The sequence below is a fragment of the Microcebus murinus genome, chromosome 2 (assembly GCF_040939455.1).
Source record: "Microcebus murinus isolate Inina chromosome 2, M.murinus_Inina_mat1.0, whole genome shotgun sequence".
NCBI lineage: Eukaryota > Metazoa > Chordata > Mammalia > Primates > Cheirogaleidae > Microcebus > Microcebus murinus.
In genome coordinates, this window is record NC_134105.1 from 107,992,954 (window position 1) to 108,010,103 (window position 17,150).

Genomic DNA, 17,150 nt, shown 5'->3' on the forward strand with positions numbered 1-17,150 from the left:
TTGGTTAACTGAGAAAAACTTACCATCATCAAGATATAAGTTATTCAGCTATTGTTTTTGGAAGGGAGGGAGAGAGGGCTGGATATTAAGAATCCAAACATGTACAATCTTTTGTCTGGAAAACTTACCAGATAAAACAGAGATTACCACCGGCCATTAATCTAATAATTAATGCCTATCTGTAAATGGGTATACTGATCTTAAGAGGTAGTATAAGAACAAAAGAATACATAGGAAATAAGCCAAAGTCCTATACAATTTTTAAGGAGTTATCAAAGGACTCATAAGAAAACCAAATGGATTGCAAGTAAAAAGAAGCCAAAAAAGATTTTACAAAACCAGAAAACAAAAATAAAAAATTAAAATCCCCCAAGAAACCAAATTAAATCATTTCTTGAGTTAACTTACTGAATGTTTTGTAGCACCTGAATTGCAAAATAACCTCTGCATCTTTTAAGAAATATCTACGTTTTTCAGTAAAGAATTTCTTGCAGGGCAGGATCTAGAGTAAAGTTCCCTCCAAAGATCCTAGCTGAAATTTGCTGACTTCTAAGATTGTCCTGGGGGAATGATCTAAAACATAGAAAATGCTAAGTCTTATTTAGAGTATTAAAAATTGGAGACCAGGCACAGTGGCTCATGCCTGTAAATCCTGGCAAACTGGGAAGCTGAGGCAGGAGGATTGCTTGAGCTCAGGAGTTTGAAGGAGACCCTGTCTCTACTAAAAGTAGAAAAATTAGCTGGGAAACTAAAAATAGAAAAAATTAGCCAGCTGGGCGTGGTGGTGCACACCTGTAGTCCCAGCTACTCGAGAGGCTAAGGCAGAAGGATCGCTTGAGCCCAGCAGTTTGACATTGCTGTGAGCTAAGCTGACACCACAGTACTCTAGCCCTGGCAACAGAGAGAGATTGTCTCAAAAAAAAAGGAAGCAACCTAAAGTTCTAACAGAGAAAGAATGATGTATGTACAACATGAACATATACATAATGTCCAGCAATTTCAATGCTAAGTATGAAGAGTAAGCCACAACAAAGAAAGAATGTTAAAGAATTAAAAAAACTACTAAGTAAATATCATAATAAAATTAAGAATACAAGAAAAGGCAATTATATTGGGATGATGGAATTCTATTTGTTGTCTACCACCCTCCTTGCCAGCTCTACCAAAAACATTTTTAAAAAATTATTATGAAAGAATGGGAGGTAAATAGGTAAGATACTATGGCTGGAAGACCACTAAAGAACTATCACATACAAAGAGTCCTCAAGATAAGACCTAATGTAGGGTATGAAACCAGATGTTCTAAGGAAGGTTATCTTTCTCAACAACTGACCGCTATTTTCATCGAAACAAGAGCCCACATAAAACCACCCACTCCAGTGGCAGGTCCCAGAAGGTATCCATCAGAGAAGTGCTGCCAGTAACAGCATTCTTAATTATGATCAGCCAATAGACATCTTATTCTCAAAGGCTTTTTTAGGCCTGAATTCATATGAAATATACTACTTCTCTGGAACTTTTTTTCTTTTTTTTTCTAGAGACGGGGTTGTCTAGTGATGTTGCCCAGGCTGGTTTTCAACTACTGGGCTCAAGTGATCCTCTCGTCTCAGCCTTCTGTGTAGCTGGGACTACAGATGCACACCACCAAGTCCAGCTTTGTGTTTGTTTGTTTGGCTGTGAAATAATTTGTTACATTACTCATTTTTTTTTTGTTTTTTGGTGCCAAAACCCGGGATCGAATACATTACTCATTTTTAAAACAACAATCACAAAATCATATTCATACATTGCTACTATACTTTAGTGTTAGGAAGTCTCAAACCTAGATGGGATATGTTTAAAAAAATTTTTTTAAGATGTTTGTCTGAACAACTCAAAGCATTTTTTTCCACCAGAAATATTAGTGATAAGGGAAACGGATCTGCCCACCAAAGCCTCATTTCCACAATGTCCCCTGCTCCAATTTCCTGGTCTGGAAGACCAATGGCTCTTTAGAATGCTTCTTCCTCACAAGTCTCCATTTCTTTTTTTTTTTTTTCCGAGACAGACTCTCACTTTGTTGCTCAGGCAACAATAATTTGAGTGAGTGCCATGGCGTCAGCCTAGCTTGCAGCAACCTCAATCTCCTGGGCTCAAGGAATCCTACTGCCTCAGCCTCCCAAGTAGCTGAGACTACAGGCCTGCACCACCATGCCCGGCTAATTTTTTGTATATGTATTTTTTAGTTGGTCAATTAGTTTCTTTCTATTTTTAGTAGAGATGGGGTCTGGCTCATGCTGGTTTTGAACTCCTGACCTTGAGCAATCCACCCGCCTGGGCCTCCCAGAGTGCTAGGATTACAGGCTTAAGCCACCCCAACGGCCACAAGTCTCCATTTCTATCATGGAATTTTCATAAGTGGGGTTTTATTTATTTATTTATATCTTCTCTTTCTTTTTCTTTTTTACTTTGCTGGCAAAGGAGGGGTTTTGTTTTTTTAAGCTAAGAAATGCCTTAAAACACATCTCACCTGCTAGAGTGCCAACCTAAAAATTTAATGTTTTATCACCTAAAATCTACTATTATTTATTTTTATAACATGGACAACACTTGACTTAAACTGTAGATGAAAAATCTTTTTTTAGCTAATAGAAACTTAAAAAAAAGGATAGTGTATTAAAATGCTCTAATAGTTTATGTATTTAAGGACATCAAACATAAAAAGAAATATGACATTTTTAAAAATGTAACAACTCAAGCCTAAAGATGAATGAATTTAAATTTAATACTTTTTGTATAAAACCAAATGGTAATATAATGCCACTGAGACTGAGTGCTGAAAACTAAGTTATAAAACAAATACATGAAACATGATTCAATTTAAATTCTTTGGATTATTTATCTTCTAAACCCCCACACTTAATACAGAATTCAAAAACTTTCCCAACTAAGCACAGTAGTGTTAATCCTTTGTATGTAAAAATCTATATACTTCAGGAATACTTTATGAATTTTCACAGTTGTCAGGAAAGCTTCAGAAAGAAAAAGTGAGGGTTAAAAGATAAGACAGCTTAAGACAGTTACAGTATAACTGGAACAAATACTGGCTTAAACTTTATGCCTCTAACTATATTCCTCTATTTTTCTACTTTAAGAATCTTTCGGCATCTGATAGTTTCACCAGTCTTTCCAATTTCAAACAAGTACCGTTTTCTTCCCATCATGTCCCACATAAATGAATCCTAAGAGTTCTTAGAGGGTGAACCTCAATTATTGTGTCACTTTTATATAAAAGGCAAACATTGGTTTTAACTTCTGCTGGAACGGGGAACTTTCACTAGAATGCGTAGAATGTTCAGAAAAAATTTTCCAAAGCTCTCCTCTGGTCCATACAGATCAGAATGTAATAGCGTCAGAAGATACGGAACATACATTACTCATATTTGAGTCTCTCCGTCAGGGGTTCCTCCTTGTAATGGGAAATAATTTGAATCAGGATAGAACAGTTGATAAGCAGGAAGAATAAACCAGCTAACCAAATAAACAGAAAGGTGTTCTTTCCTTGAAACTCAAGAACATATGCAGGAGCCAGCCATAAGGCCTGCCCTATAAACCATAACATTAGGAGAACTACAGCTCTTTTCCAAGGTATTCTTACTAGAGGCATCACCAGAGGCAGTAGGCAGAGGTACCAAAGAAAGTACTGGGAGGTGCAGACTTTGTTAAAAGTCACAAAAATAGATGTATGAAGAAAACAACAAAAGATAAGGTCTCTGTAATAGGCGAAAGACACGGCTGAAAGCAAGATGAATTGTGGCAGGAATGCAGCAATCCCCAGGGAAAAACTCCACTTGCTCTCTGCAGTCAAATACAGCATGTAGAAGTACGGAGAAAAGTTGTGACGGATATCCCGCCTGGTCAGGTGGTAAAAGTAGGTGTGCTCCAAAAATTCCCAACCATACTTATAGTAAAAACCAAAGCTCAGGGCAAAAAATGTGAGTCCAGCAACTGCTACAAAGAGCAACACAGCCCGACTACACAGCCTCTTCAAGAATTCATACAAACGAGCCTGGAAAGAATACCGGGATTGACGGAGGCTTTCGTCATTGTCGCGTTCTGGAAGCAGATGGAGGGCTATAGGAAGGATATAGGTCACCGGATACATCTTCATATGCACCGCGAAACCATAGAATACAGCTGCGCACGCGACCAGTCTCTTCTTTATTAAGTACAGGACCATAAGGACCAGGGAGGCGACGATCGAGTCCGCATTGCCTCGGCTGGATACTGCCATAGGTAGGGGGTTAAGAAGCCAGAAGACACAGTAGCCACAAGCCTCGCGGCGCCCCAGCCCCTTCAGAAGCAGCAGGCGGTATAAGAGGAAAGCGGTGAAGAGGTCGCAGCTGATGAAGAGAAACTTTCCAAAGAGTTCGTTGAGGTAGATGTTGGGAGTGAGGAGCCAACCCAGCAGTGGAGTGTAACGGTAAGTCGCCCTCAGATACGGGGAGCGCCCTTCGGTGATGAAGCGCGCGGCGTCCGTGAAGACATGGTAGTCGATGTCTGTATACCTCACGAGCAGGGTCCGGTCCTGGAAGACCCCATAGAAAACCAGGGCAACTCGCGCAAGAAAGGCCACAGCAAACACTCCGGAGGGGGGCACCCGCAGGTTCAGGAACCATTCTCCCCAGTGTTTGGTCGAGCCCATGATCTGACTGCGCGGCAGGCACTCGGCCCCAGCTCCAAACTAACCAGCGCTTCGGCCCTTCGCCTCAGGCGGGCAGCGCATCTCCCGCCGCCAGCGCGCCAACCGAACAACTGCAGAACCATCACTTCCGGCATGAAGCCCCGCCCCCCCACTGCTTCCGGTCGCCAGCACCTCGCGGGGATCTCGGTAGCCACAGCCTAAGAATTGCCTTCCTGCGGATTGGCTGCCTTGCTTCCGCTTCTTCATCCGGAGAGGGAGGGATTTCCGGTCCCTTGGTAGGAGGGAAAGCCGGCACTGGCTGCTGTTTCTGTGGAGTGGAGTGAGCTTTCTTTGTGAGTGACCCCCCCCTCCCTTACATTCCCCAATTCTGGTCTGCAGAGGCAGACCGCAGACTGGGAGCGAGCTGCGAGCTACATCCCTCAGTCCTGAGACCTGAGAGTGAAAAATGTAGGAATGAAAGGAAAACAATCCTGAGATAGCTTCTCTTGCTTTACTCCACCAGCTCGCCAGTATTCGCAGGGGGGTTGTGGACTCCGGGGGGGGCGGCAAGAATGCGTTGAAGGGAGCCCAGAGTGTATATGTCCCGTGCAATATTTGGGGCATACTTACATTTTAAAATTATTAGTTGGTTATCTGAGATTCAAATTTAAGTGGGCAGCTTGTTATTTTATCCAACAACCCTGGGTAGAGGGGATGGGAAGGGAGACTGGGAAGCTTCACAGTTTCCAAACTATGTCAGGCCCCCATGCCTCAGCACCTTTGCGTTTGGTATTTCTTCTGCCAAAGTTGCCCTCCGTGTCACCCTGGCAAACACCTGCTCAACTAACTCTTTAGGCCTCAGCTTAAGTGTTGACTCCTAGAAGCTTATCCTACCTGTCAGCCCACTTCACGCAGAGTGATTTATATGTCAGTCCTCCCAACGGGCTGAGGGCAGTCCGACTGTGGTGGAAGGACTCTAAGCTGCAGAAAATTACTCACACAGAAGACCCTGCCCTGCCACGTAAGTCCTGTCCAGTGCCTGTCATCCGAGTGCTCTAAAACTTGCTGGTCATTCCTTTATAATAACTGGGTTTTTTGTTTGTGTGTTTCTCTCTCCCAGTTTTCTGTCGGGGCACTTTGAGTTCCTTGAAACAGATTATTTTGTTATTTTCTGTACCTCAGCATCTAACACAGTACGAAACTTACAGTAGCCATTCAGTAAAAGTTGAATTGATTTTGGATGCTCCTTCTACAAGAATACTTCTAGAGTGGCATCCCTGGAGTGCTTCTAACCCCTAGTTCTTTTTCTTTTTAAATATCCTTTACCTACGTCAAGGTCTGGTCCCCTTCACCCACCCCACTCCAGCCCAACTTCCATGAATTTCTCACCAAGGAATCTAGCCCATTAGCTCTTTCCCTTCTGTGATCACTTATTGCACTTGTAGTCTCCATTGCAGAATTTGATACTTTATTTTAGATTTTATTCATAACTCTTTCAATGAGATTGTGGGGTTCTTGAGAGTAGGAATTATATTTTACCTTTAATATTTTTCATTTTCTCATAATTTATTGTATTCTTAGGTACATGGTATGTTTAGTAAATACTGACTGACGTGATTTTACAGATTGAGCCTGCTTCCTAGGGGTAGTCTTCTAGACTGGCATAAGGAGAGGAGAAGACTTCATCTGGTCTGAACATGCAGCTCTCAGGACTACCCTCCACTCATCCATACTATAGTTCACATTTATCCTTTGGATGAGCCATATGAATCTTATACATTGCATATTCATATGCTGATATCTCTATGTCCTTTTATATGCCTTGGTATAATTATATGCCTAGGGGGAAATAATTATGCCATGGTATAATTAGATCAATAATTCTAAGCATTTTTTTCTTGCAGTACATTGGCCATATATACAGTGGTAGCACCTCACCATTAAAATAATAATAATTATGATGATGATGATTTATAATAGCTTCATTTTTTGAGGACTTATTTGCAATGTGCCTGGCATTGTATAAGTACTTTTTTTTTTTGAGACAGAGTCTCGCTTTGTTGCCCAGGCTAGAGTGAGTGCCGTGGCATCAGCCTAGCTCACAGCAACCTCAAACTCCTGGGCTCAAGCAATCTTTCTGCCTCAGCTTCTGGAGTAGCTGGGACTACAGGCATGTGCCACCATGCCCGGCTAATTTTTTCTGTATATATTAGTTGGCCAATTAATTTCTTTGTATTTATAGTAGAGACGGGGTCTCGCTCTTGCTCAGGCCGGTTTCAAACTCCTGACCTCGAGCAATCCACCCGCCTCGGCCTCCCAGAGTGCTAGGATTACAGGCGTGAGCCACCACGCTCGGCCCTCTCCTTGATCTTTTATCTGGATCTTTCTAATATTCTCTCTCAGAGTGATTCTATCTCTGATTTATTCTTTTCCTCTGCAAGTGATAAATAAGTCAGACTTAATTCCAGAAGATAAAGAATATAAGAAGTATAATAGATGTCTGAGAATGAACTAAAGATTCTGGCTGCGTTAGTTTAGATGGTATAGCAGAAAGGCCTTGGCCAATCTGTCCCTACATGGCTGCCATAGTAGAGAGATGGGAGGCACCAAATTTGGGCACATAAGGAAACAACTAATCAAAAGAAACTAAGGATGTCACTGAAGTCAGAGAAAGTAGTGAGATGAAGATAGTAGTTGTAGGAATAAAGAAGAGGCTGGAATCCTGTAAAACAAATGGACAGAGAGGTCCAATTTGTTACTATTTCTAGGTGGAACAGAAAAGCATCACAGTCCACAGACCCCATATTGGGCTTTTTCTTAGGGACTCTATCATCTCCCCTTTCCCTGAAAGAGCTACATTTTTTCAAATGACTAACTGTTCATTTCCTCTTAAGACTATTACTTACAATCCTTCTTAATTCCCATTTTCACTGTCTGCCCCTAGATTTCCATCCTTTTCGAGCCAATGGCTAGGAAAAGTTCAAATATGCATAGCTCATCCCTAGTTTTCTCAGGACTTTGACCTTGTTCACCATGCTGCATATGCTCTCATTACCCCTCCATATCCACTAACCATCCTTTTTACCCTGTTCTTTGCTCCAAGAGGTTAAATGCTATGGGCAGCTTCATTCCACCTCCCTTGTTATCTGGCTTCCCATCAGAATAGGCCAGTTGGAGGCATTGGAAGATCTTCAGCAGCATCTGAGTTCCTCCACCTAAAGGTGTGTATCCTATTGAAGCCATGGCCCTCTCCCTTGGGTACACCCCTAACAGTTCCAATAATGGCCCATTAAAGGTTAAAGGCTGGTAAAGGCTTCCTACTTTGCAAGTCCCTGGGTGCTTCAGCATCTTTTGTTGATTTATTAAACCTGCCCACACCTTTGTAAATAATCCCTTCATTAAAACATGTCCAATTAGCCCTTCGAGTATACCATCTGTTTCCTGCCAGAACCCTGATTAATTCAAACACTTTTTTAAGCTAGACCTTGTTCATATGTCCTGCTTTGTAATTTCTTTTCAATGTATTCCTAATTCTTTCTATGCCCAGCATCCTGCACCTTAGTTTAGAACCTTCAACAACTCAATTTAATAATATGTATTTGAACATCTATACTATACTAGGATCTATGGAATCACCTTTCCTCCAAGCTTTTAAAAGTCTCTTAACTGATATAGTATCTCCTGTCTCAATTCTACTACCAAATTGATATTCATAAATAGTACTTTACTTAGATTCTTTCCTTCCTCAAACATCTTCAGTGGTTCCCTACTGCCTAAAGAAAAAATAATAACTCTTTAGCCTGACATTTGAACCTCTCCATTTTTTTTTTTTTTTTTTTGAGACAGAGTCTCACTGTGTTGTCCAGGCTAGAGTGAGTGCTGTGGCGTCAGCCTAGCTCACAGCAACCTCAAACTCCTGGGCTCAAGTGATCCTCCTGCCTCAGCCTCCCGAGTAGCTGGGACTACAGGCATGCGCCACCATGCCCGGCTAATTTTTTTTATATATATATCAGTTGGCCAATTAATTTCTTTCTATTTATAGTAGAGACGGGGTCTCGCTCTTGCTCAGGCTGGTTTTGAACTCCTGACCTTGAGCAATCCGCCCGCCTCGGCCTCCCAAGAGCTAGGATTACAGGCGTGAGCCACAGCGCCCGGCCTGAACCTCTCCATTATCAGGTTTTACCTTATCTTTTCAACTTATTTACCTATAAAGCCCTCTGTTTTAGGTTTACTAACTGTTCCCTAAATATGCTTTGTACTTATTTCCTACAATACTTTGCTTATGTTTTACCACCTACAAAAAAATCCTGTTTCTCTTCACTTTCTTAAAAGCTATTTGTACTTCAGTGCTGAGCTCAAACCTCAACTCCTCTGTAAACTCTTCCTAGAACTTAACAAGTGCAAATGGTCTCTCCCTCCCAGTGATGTTTATTGTCTGTTCTATTTTTTAACAGTTAATTAAATCGTGTTTTGTGAAATATGTTATCTAAATCTTTGATAGTTATTTAATAGGATATACCAGCTCCACTGCATACTTTAGGCAAATTCTTTCCTTCTTTTCTTTCCTTTCCTCTTGCTACATTTATTGAGCATCATACATGCCAGGCACTGTGCAAGGTGCTGAGCTGTACTGGTGACCAAACACGTGATGTGAATCCCATTCACCTGACACATAAAGTCTAGTGAGTGAGAGAGACATTGGCCAAATAAGTTCTCAAGTAATGTAAAATTGCAGCTGTGTTTAGTGCTATATCTTTTAACAGGATTTGACCTAAGATGGTATAGTAAGAGTTAACAAGATTGGGGGTTGGCCAGCAGTGGAGAAAGTTCCACAGAAGGGATAACAGGTGGAAAGCCCCACACGTGTACACCCACTGATGGCCTGTATCATGTCTTATTTCTTCTTTAGCTGAATGGTACCTTCCACATAATAGGAACTCAGTAAATATTTGCTGACTTTTCTTGAATCTTATGTCAAATGTGTCCTAACTAGACCTCTTAGATTAATACCATCCCTTGTCTTGTGCCTGTCCCTGGGACATGTTTGCCATGGCATGTTCACTCTTTTTAGAACATGCTCTGAATACTATATCTGGCAGTAGTATATGCTACTTGTTATTGTTCTTAGTATTATTTGTTGTATGTTACTTGTTATTTTATTTCTCTTTCCTCATTAGTTTGTAGGTTTCTTCAAACTTTTAGAAACTATACACTTCATGTTCTTATATATCTCATATAAGAGATATGACTCATTCCTAGTGTTTTCAAAATGTTGTATATAAGTGTTTTTTGATGATGATGAGAGAACCAGTTTTCTCCCTCCTCTTCCCTCTATCCTTCCATTTCTGGAGAACAAGAGTCAGTGACTGTAAAATTTCTTGCTTCTCCTCAGAGAGAATTTGGGCCTGGATACTAACAGCCAGACCTTTCTCAGGCTAGTAATAGATAAGGTAGGGGAGAAATCCATTTATTTGAGATTTGGGGGAAGATATGCCTGATGAATAAAGGAATAGGGGTACAGAGCCTTGGGGATATGTAAGGAAAACCAGAAAAAAAAAGTCTGCATGGTAGCACAGAAGGGAAACTGAGTTTGTGATTACTGGCCAAAAGGGACAATGTCCAGGATGCAAAGCAACTTGACTTTCCTGGATTAAGCTGAGCCAATTTTCAGTCTTAATTATTATTTTTTTTTTTTTGAGACAGAGTCTCGCTTTGTTGTCCAGGCTAGAGTGAGTGCCGTGGCGTCAGCCTAGCTTACAGCAACCTCAAACTCTTGGGCTCAAACGATCCTCCTGCCTCAGCCTCCCGAGTAGCTGGGACTACAGCATGCACCACCATGCCCAGCTAATTTTTTCTATATATATTAGTTGTCCAGCTAATTTCTTTGTATTTATAGTAGAGACGGGGGTCTCGCTCTTGCTCAGGCTGGTTTCAAACTCCTGACCTCGAGCAATCCACCTGCCTCGGCTTCCCAGAGTGCTAGGCCACCTCGCCTGGCCAGTCTTAATGATTTTTAAATCTTGTCCCTTAAAAACTGAATTTTAAAGGCACTTGCTAAAAGATCCTAAAGTTAATGAGGGGAGGTGTAGGAAAGCAGGGGAAGGAATGGGTGATATCATTAATGAAAAGCATGAGAAAAATTAAATGGAAGAGGCCTGACCACACAGTCAGAAGTTCTTCCTGCACAGCCTAATTGAACCCTCCTCTCCCACGCGTAGGCCTGTGAGCTCAGATGTTGATCACAGTATTGGTTTAGATGTCTAAAAGAAGCTAGAGTGACAACCACAGAGGCATCCATTTTATTTAGTAGCTTTTTCTGAACAGACAAAAATAAAATAAAACAAACCAAAAAAATCTCACACCTTTTTTTCCTAGGTACATTTGACCTGGTTTAGTCTTTAATGCAATGAATGGAAAATCCATCCCTAGGTACTTCTGCTTCAGTAGAGTTGGCCATCACTGAGCCTGGAGGCACTTGCTAACTTTACAGCAAAGGTAGTGTGTTATTTTACAAATAAACTAGGTTAGCTAGCAGGAATAAAGGACCAGGGTAGCAGTCTTCATGAGGGCTCAGTGTCTCGGGCTTGTAGCAATAGTATAACTGGCTTCCTTTTGGTGCTTAGACCTCATAGGGATATCCCCAGATGATCCTATTAGCTGGCAGGAGTTGGAGGGATAATGAGGTGAAGCAGAATGTAGGTATTTCAGAAGTCTCGCATGAAACTGCACCATCCCCTAGAGAAGTTGGTGACCCCACTCCTCATTTTCATAGAGAAGCATCAAAACTATAGCATGCCCAAATGCCAGTATTGGGACTCCTCTGGCATTGATGGCACTCTCTTTGGGCTGTTTTTAGCCACATCGAGGGCTGGGAGTATCTTGGGTCCAACAGCTCTTCCGTCCTGGCATTTGGATTCTAGAGTTGAGCTTCCCTTTAGTGCCTCCTATATACCAAAGTGTCAGCTTCTCAGTTTAATTCCAGGGGCTGGAGCTGCAGCTGCTCCCACTCATGTGGAAGAAGGGGGAAATGCAGTGTACTTCATGAAATGGAAACAAAAAGGTGCTTTTATTTTATTTTATTTTAAAAAGGTGCTACAGTGGCAGGACACTGCTGGGGATGGGGACACACAGTATAAGTGGTAGATTTTCCAAGATTTCCATGGATGGGATTTCTCCCCTCCCCAATGTCCTCCTAGCTGCTCACTTCCTGGTCCTATTAGTAGCACAGCCTCAGTGGATGCCTCTTTATTTCTGAAGAGCAGCTTCCAACCCTCCCTTTCCCATCGCCAAATCTGAAATCCTTCATCAGCCATCTCACTTCCATGTTGAAGCCAGGATCACTGGTTGTAAGTCTGAAAATCTGGCGTTCTACCCCATAACCAGAACAAGATATCTGTCCCCTGTGCTAAGGTCTCTGAATACTTCCTTTCTGTACATTCAGTATATTTGGGCATATATACATCTATATACATCTTTCTATATATATATTATCTCTGTTTCTTTCTCCTTAGATAAACTTTTCATATGTGGCACATCCTAATTCCCCGAGCCTCCACCCACCTCTTGTTTGCTAGCCCAAGTAAGACTCAAGAATCTCACTGATTTCACTAGGTCCCTCAGTGTCATATTTTCTCATCTTTACATCCTGGGTGTCCATCCCCATCAGTTATTGTGCCCATCTTCTGAAACTGCCCCCTTAACATCTGTCCCTAGTACTCTCCTGACATTTCAAGTCCATGGTTGGCATGGGAGCCCATTTCTCATCAGACCTTGCTGCTTCTCAAGCTTGTCCTATTGTCTGAACAAGGATTTCAGGTCAAAGGAGACAGGCTGTAGTTTAAAGAACAATTTAGGGGTAGTGGTTGTGAGAATTGTTCCCTGGTGGGGGGCTTATGGGAGAAGATGCCAGATTGCATTAATAGGACAGTATGATTTAAAGGGCAACTTAGAGCAAAGCCTGGGATAATGGAGGCAATTCAAAGGGGGTAAGTCAGAAAATGTTCTCTTCTCATTTTGTTATCCAAGAATCTGAGGAGAGTCTGGGGGCTTAGAATTACAGCAGAGGAATGGGAAGAGAGTATTTCCTTCAGGAGGGAAGCAGTATGCAGAAGAAACCAAAGGAAGGATAACTTGCCAATGGATAAAACACACACGCACGCACACACTGCAGTACATTTTGCCCTTACACACTGGAAGAAATCAAGTAAGTCTAATGTTGAATAAAGTTGAGCATACAAAGCTGGCTCTCTGCCTTCTGTTCTCTGTTTCAGATTTTCAAGTTTTTCTGGTTCTTGTTTTCATGGTAGCTAGAGAGTAACGGTGGGGTTTACAGTAAGTAGAGACTGAAGGGTCTTCATTTTCAAGATATAGTTAGTTGAGTTCAAAGAGAGATTGATATAATAAGACCTTGCGCAGTTATGGTAGGGTGGTGATCATGGGCTAGCCCCAATATTTTATGAGTTTCTCTGCCAGGCTCTGCACACAGATGCATGTATATATTCTGTATGAGTATGTAGCTTGTAATAGCTGGCTGAGACCACCTTACATAAACTGCCACTTGATTCATACAGGGACTCTGCAAAACCACTTTGTGGGGGTTCCTTGTACCTAAATGAGACCCAAAAGCACTCTTGAGATTTGGGGCTTCAGAGAAAGTTCTGGTGTCTATATTACCATCCCTGAACCCTCCCACAGTCCCCACCAGGGAACAAGGAATGGCCTGAGCCTAATCTCTTAAAGTATGCCTTTTTAACTTGCCTGAAACTGGCCTCATGGCAGAGAACAGTAGAGATGACACTGATTTTCATCATTTTATGCCAAGCCTCAGGAATGACTGAGGGAGACCATGGTTATTTGATCAGGAAGTATATAATTTCCTTCTCTCCCAACATTACCTAATGAAATAACTGGCACTTTTCAGAAGGGCACGAGGAGTGCCACAGGGAGGATAGTGGCTGCCAGCCACAGAGTTCTGCTTCTGCCCAAGCTGTAACAAAGCATCACCAATTGCCAGAGGCTCTGTCACGGTAGTCTGGAAGCCATCCCGCTTGGTGGGGTTGGTTTAATTTTCCTGGGGAATCTGTTCCCTGTGAATCTGGTTTTAGTTGAGCAACAGTGTTAAGGGAGTGAGGCCCTTGCATTTGCCCTCCCTTCCTCCAAACAGTTGAGGTTAAGGGAAGCAGGGTCTGGGCTGGGCAGGAAAGGAATTAGAGAAGCCAGGTACAATGTAATCTTAAGTAACATTTTCAGACTTTTCCATGGGGCCTGGGCACTGGACTTTTTTCAAAGGAATATATTGGCTAGGGTCCTACCATTGACAGGGCACAGGGAAACAAATCTTCCCAGGGCAGTATAGATTCAAAGTTTTGGACAACAGCTCTGAATGAGTCACTCCAAACTGAAGAGTTCAGAATCCAGGATGGGTACAGGTGTGGTGCTTGTATGCTAATGTTTTCTGGGTCAAACCCAGTTCTCTGAGGACAGAGGCTATGAGAGAACTGGGTATCTTGAGAGAGTCCACTTGAGAAACTAGAAAGGGAAAATAGTAGTGACCATGGTCCTGAGTTATGGTCAGGAGTTACTAGCAAAAATTAGCTACACCATGACAAATGCTGGCTTCTTTCAACAGGGCCCAAGATAAATTGATTTCAGATTCCTATATTTCTGAGGGCACAGACCCCAAAGTGACCATCAGAGAGAGTCTTGCCTTAGGGAACTTGCTAGATGGGAAGATAGAGATGGAGGGGGCTCCAGCCTCTAGTCAGCAAACTTTCTGCTGGTGGCAGGTGTTGGGGGGAGTCTGTCCATCCAACTGCATGGTCCTCCTAATGTGGGTCTCCAAGCATGGCTGAGGCCTTCTAGGCCACTTCAGCCTAATCCCTCTCTTTCCCCCATCCTGGCTTAAGGGGGGTGCGTGTATTGGGGTGGAAGCAGGGGGCGGGGGGAGGCAAAAGAGGACAATGGGAGGGAAACTGGGACTCCAGGTGGCCTAGATTACTGACAAGGCCACTGGGTTAAAGGGGAGGATGGGTGCTTCTGGGGATCTCCAGCAAGCCCGGCTAGTATTCCTTACTCAGGGCACTGAAAGAGAGGAAGACAGACCAGAGGGATGGGGAGGTGGGAACCGGCCATCAGACATTGCTGATGCGCACACTAAGGGCACTGCCCTCCTTCTCGGCTTGCTCCCGTAACGACTCCTCCAGCTTGAGCTTCTCAGGGTCTCCGTAGCGCACGCTGCTGTCACGGAGGCCACTAGGGGAGGCCACTTTCACAACTTGGTCAAAAAGGCTGAAGTCAGCTATGTATTTACCACTGGCTGACAGTGAGATGGCAGGTGTGAACTCGTAGCCCCAAAGGATCTCCTCTGGCAGGTAGGAAGTGCGCACCTGGCAGGTGGCACTAGTGGACTCCACTGTCCCACTTAGGATCAGCACTAGCTCGAAGTCACCCTCACCACTTCGAAGAGGGAGATCTTTCAAGGGACTGGTCTCATCTACCACATGATAAAAGGTAAGGGGTAGAATGAGGAAGGGGCTGTCAGAGGCCGTGTCCACTTGGAAAGTCACATTGACCTGGTTGAGCCGGATGTTCTCACCCTCCTTGGTTTGGTGGGTCTGAAGCAGCTTGCCTGTCACCTGGCAGCCGATGAGGAGGCTCTTACGCATATTGGCAACTCGGATCATAAGGCAAGGCTTCCCGTTGTGGGAAGCTACAACCGCATGCTGGCTGAAGCGGATGGTCTCAGCCCGCTTCTTGGGCCGGGCAATCTTTGCCAGGAAGGTGCCTGTGATGAAGATTTCCAGGATGGTGGTAAGCACCAGCTGAGCAATGAGAAGCACGATGGCCAGTGGGCATTCCTCACTGATGTAGCGGAAGCCATAGCCAATGGTGGTCTGCGATTCAAGAGAGAAGAGGAAGGCTCCGGTGAGTGTGTGCACCTGTACCACGCAGGGGGTGTGGTTGGCCGGGGGCCCCAGCTCCAGCAAGTCCCCATGTGCCACAGCTACCAGATACCACACCACTCCAAAGAGGAACCAGGTGCCTGCAAAGGTCGCAGAGAAGAGCAGAAGCTTGTAGCGCCACTGCATGTCAATGAAGGTTGTCCACAGGTCCTTGAGGTAGAGGAAGCGCTTGTCGGCAATGTGCTCCATCCTCACGTTGCTGCGACCATCTTTTGTCAGGACTCTCCGCCGTCGTATCCCTGGGCCCATGAGGGGCCGGCTTTCTGTCTGAGTGGTCTGACTGTAATACACCTTGGCAACTGACGTCATCTGGAGGGGGACAAGGCAGCACAATGGAGGTTAGTGTAGAAATCCAGCCAACTCCTAGCCACCACTCAATGGGAAGGAGGAGTTAACATTCATTTGAGTGCCACTTATTTGTTCTTTTATTAGCAAATATTTAGAGAGCTCTTACTACACTACCTACACTAGCTACTATGCAAGGTGCTGGTAAGTGACATCAAAGATGAAAATGACATCATCCCTGCACTCCAGACCTCACTGCCTAGGTGAGAAAGACACACGCTCAATAAGCAAATAATTGTAATATAGTCTGATATTTGTAATTCTTAGAAGGGGAGAAAGAATAGTAAATTCGCGGTTCCTTGAAGGTAGGGATGAGACTAATAAGAGCCCTACTGACCTTCATTCACCACAAAACCAGTTCTGTGAAGATCTCTAATTTGAAAGAGATTCCTCCCCACCTCATTGAAAGCTATCCTGTTGGAATGCTTCCAGGCCAATCCCCCTTAACACACACATGCCCTTTATTTCTTCATTCTCCCTTCTACCCTCAAGTGCATACCCACTAATAATACTAAGATATTCATCTGGCTCAGAAAATAGCAGAAACTGCCCATTTTTCTACTCTTTGAGATGTTTTCCAAGCACGCAGCCCTTGGTGAAATATTTTTTATCACCATTATCATCATCATCTGTTTGCCTCATCTGGGTTAGAAATTTGGTTTGCTTTAGAGTCTAAGGTGGTGGTAGGAGGAACACAGACAGGACTTGAACAAAAAGAAATAAGCAGTGGTGGAGGACAAACAACATGCTGAAGCTTCCTGGTAGCACTGGGACATTTTCCCAAGGACTGGCAGAAATGCCAGATTGTAGGTGGCAAAATTGTCTTGACTGAGTGAAGTAGGAGAGTTAGGAGTGTAAGTTAAGTAGCAGATATGTCTGCACAGGCTCAAATTCAGGATTGCTGTTTGTTCTGATAGTAGAAAGTGGGACAAGGCACTGAAATAGGAGACAGTACACTTAATACAAGCTGCCTGGCATCCCTGCCCAAGGAGTAACTTGTACTTTTCCAACTGAGAAAGAATTTTAATCACTTGAGCCCTTGGACTCTGAATATGATGGCCAGATCTTCTGGGAAGGAGCAGGGTGATCTCTGGGGAATTGGCCTTTCTTGGAGAATACAGAGGCCCATCACATTCTTCACTCCAAAAAGTTTTACCCATTGTATTTTATCATTTCTCTTT

At 43.3% G+C, this 17,150-nt stretch overlaps 2 protein-coding genes and 1 long non-coding RNA gene across 3 annotated transcripts in view; 1 reads left to right on the top strand and 2 right to left on the bottom strand.

Moving 5' to 3' along the window:
* Positions 1 to 3,361: 3,361 nt before the first annotated feature.
* Positions 3,362 to 4,833, bottom strand: PIGM (phosphatidylinositol glycan anchor biosynthesis class M). Its single transcript, XM_012749193.3, has one exon. The coding sequence runs from the start codon at positions 4,682 to 4,684 to the stop codon at positions 3,413 to 3,415; it is 1,272 nt and encodes a 423-aa protein (XP_012604647.1). The 5' UTR covers positions 4,685 to 4,833; the 3' UTR covers positions 3,362 to 3,412.
* A 116-nt stretch (positions 4,834 to 4,949) lies between these two features.
* LOC105862699 (uncharacterized) overlaps positions 4,950 to 17,150 on the top strand; it is a 32,634-nt gene continuing 20,433 nt past the window's right edge. The window contains exons 1-2 of the long non-coding RNA XR_012918181.1: positions 4,950 to 5,016; positions 5,519 to 5,684. This is a non-coding gene — a long non-coding RNA (uncharacterized LOC105862699). The remainder of the gene's footprint in view (positions 5,017 to 5,518; positions 5,685 to 17,150) is intronic.
* KCNJ10 (potassium inwardly rectifying channel subfamily J member 10) overlaps positions 11,728 to 17,150 on the bottom strand; it is a 31,165-nt gene continuing 25,742 nt past the window's right edge. Inside the window, exon 2 of the mRNA XM_012749194.2 lies at positions 11,728 to 15,933. Within this exon, the coding sequence (XP_012604648.1) occupies positions 14,794 to 15,933 (1,140 nt within the window). The 3' untranslated portion in view covers positions 11,728 to 14,793. The remainder of the gene's footprint in view (positions 15,934 to 17,150) is intronic.

Excerpts from the sequence above, each read along its gene's own strand:
- PIGM (XM_012749193.3), bottom strand. The coding sequence starts at position 4,684 with ATGGGCTCGACCAAACACTGGGGAGAATGGTTCCTGAACCTGCGGGTG.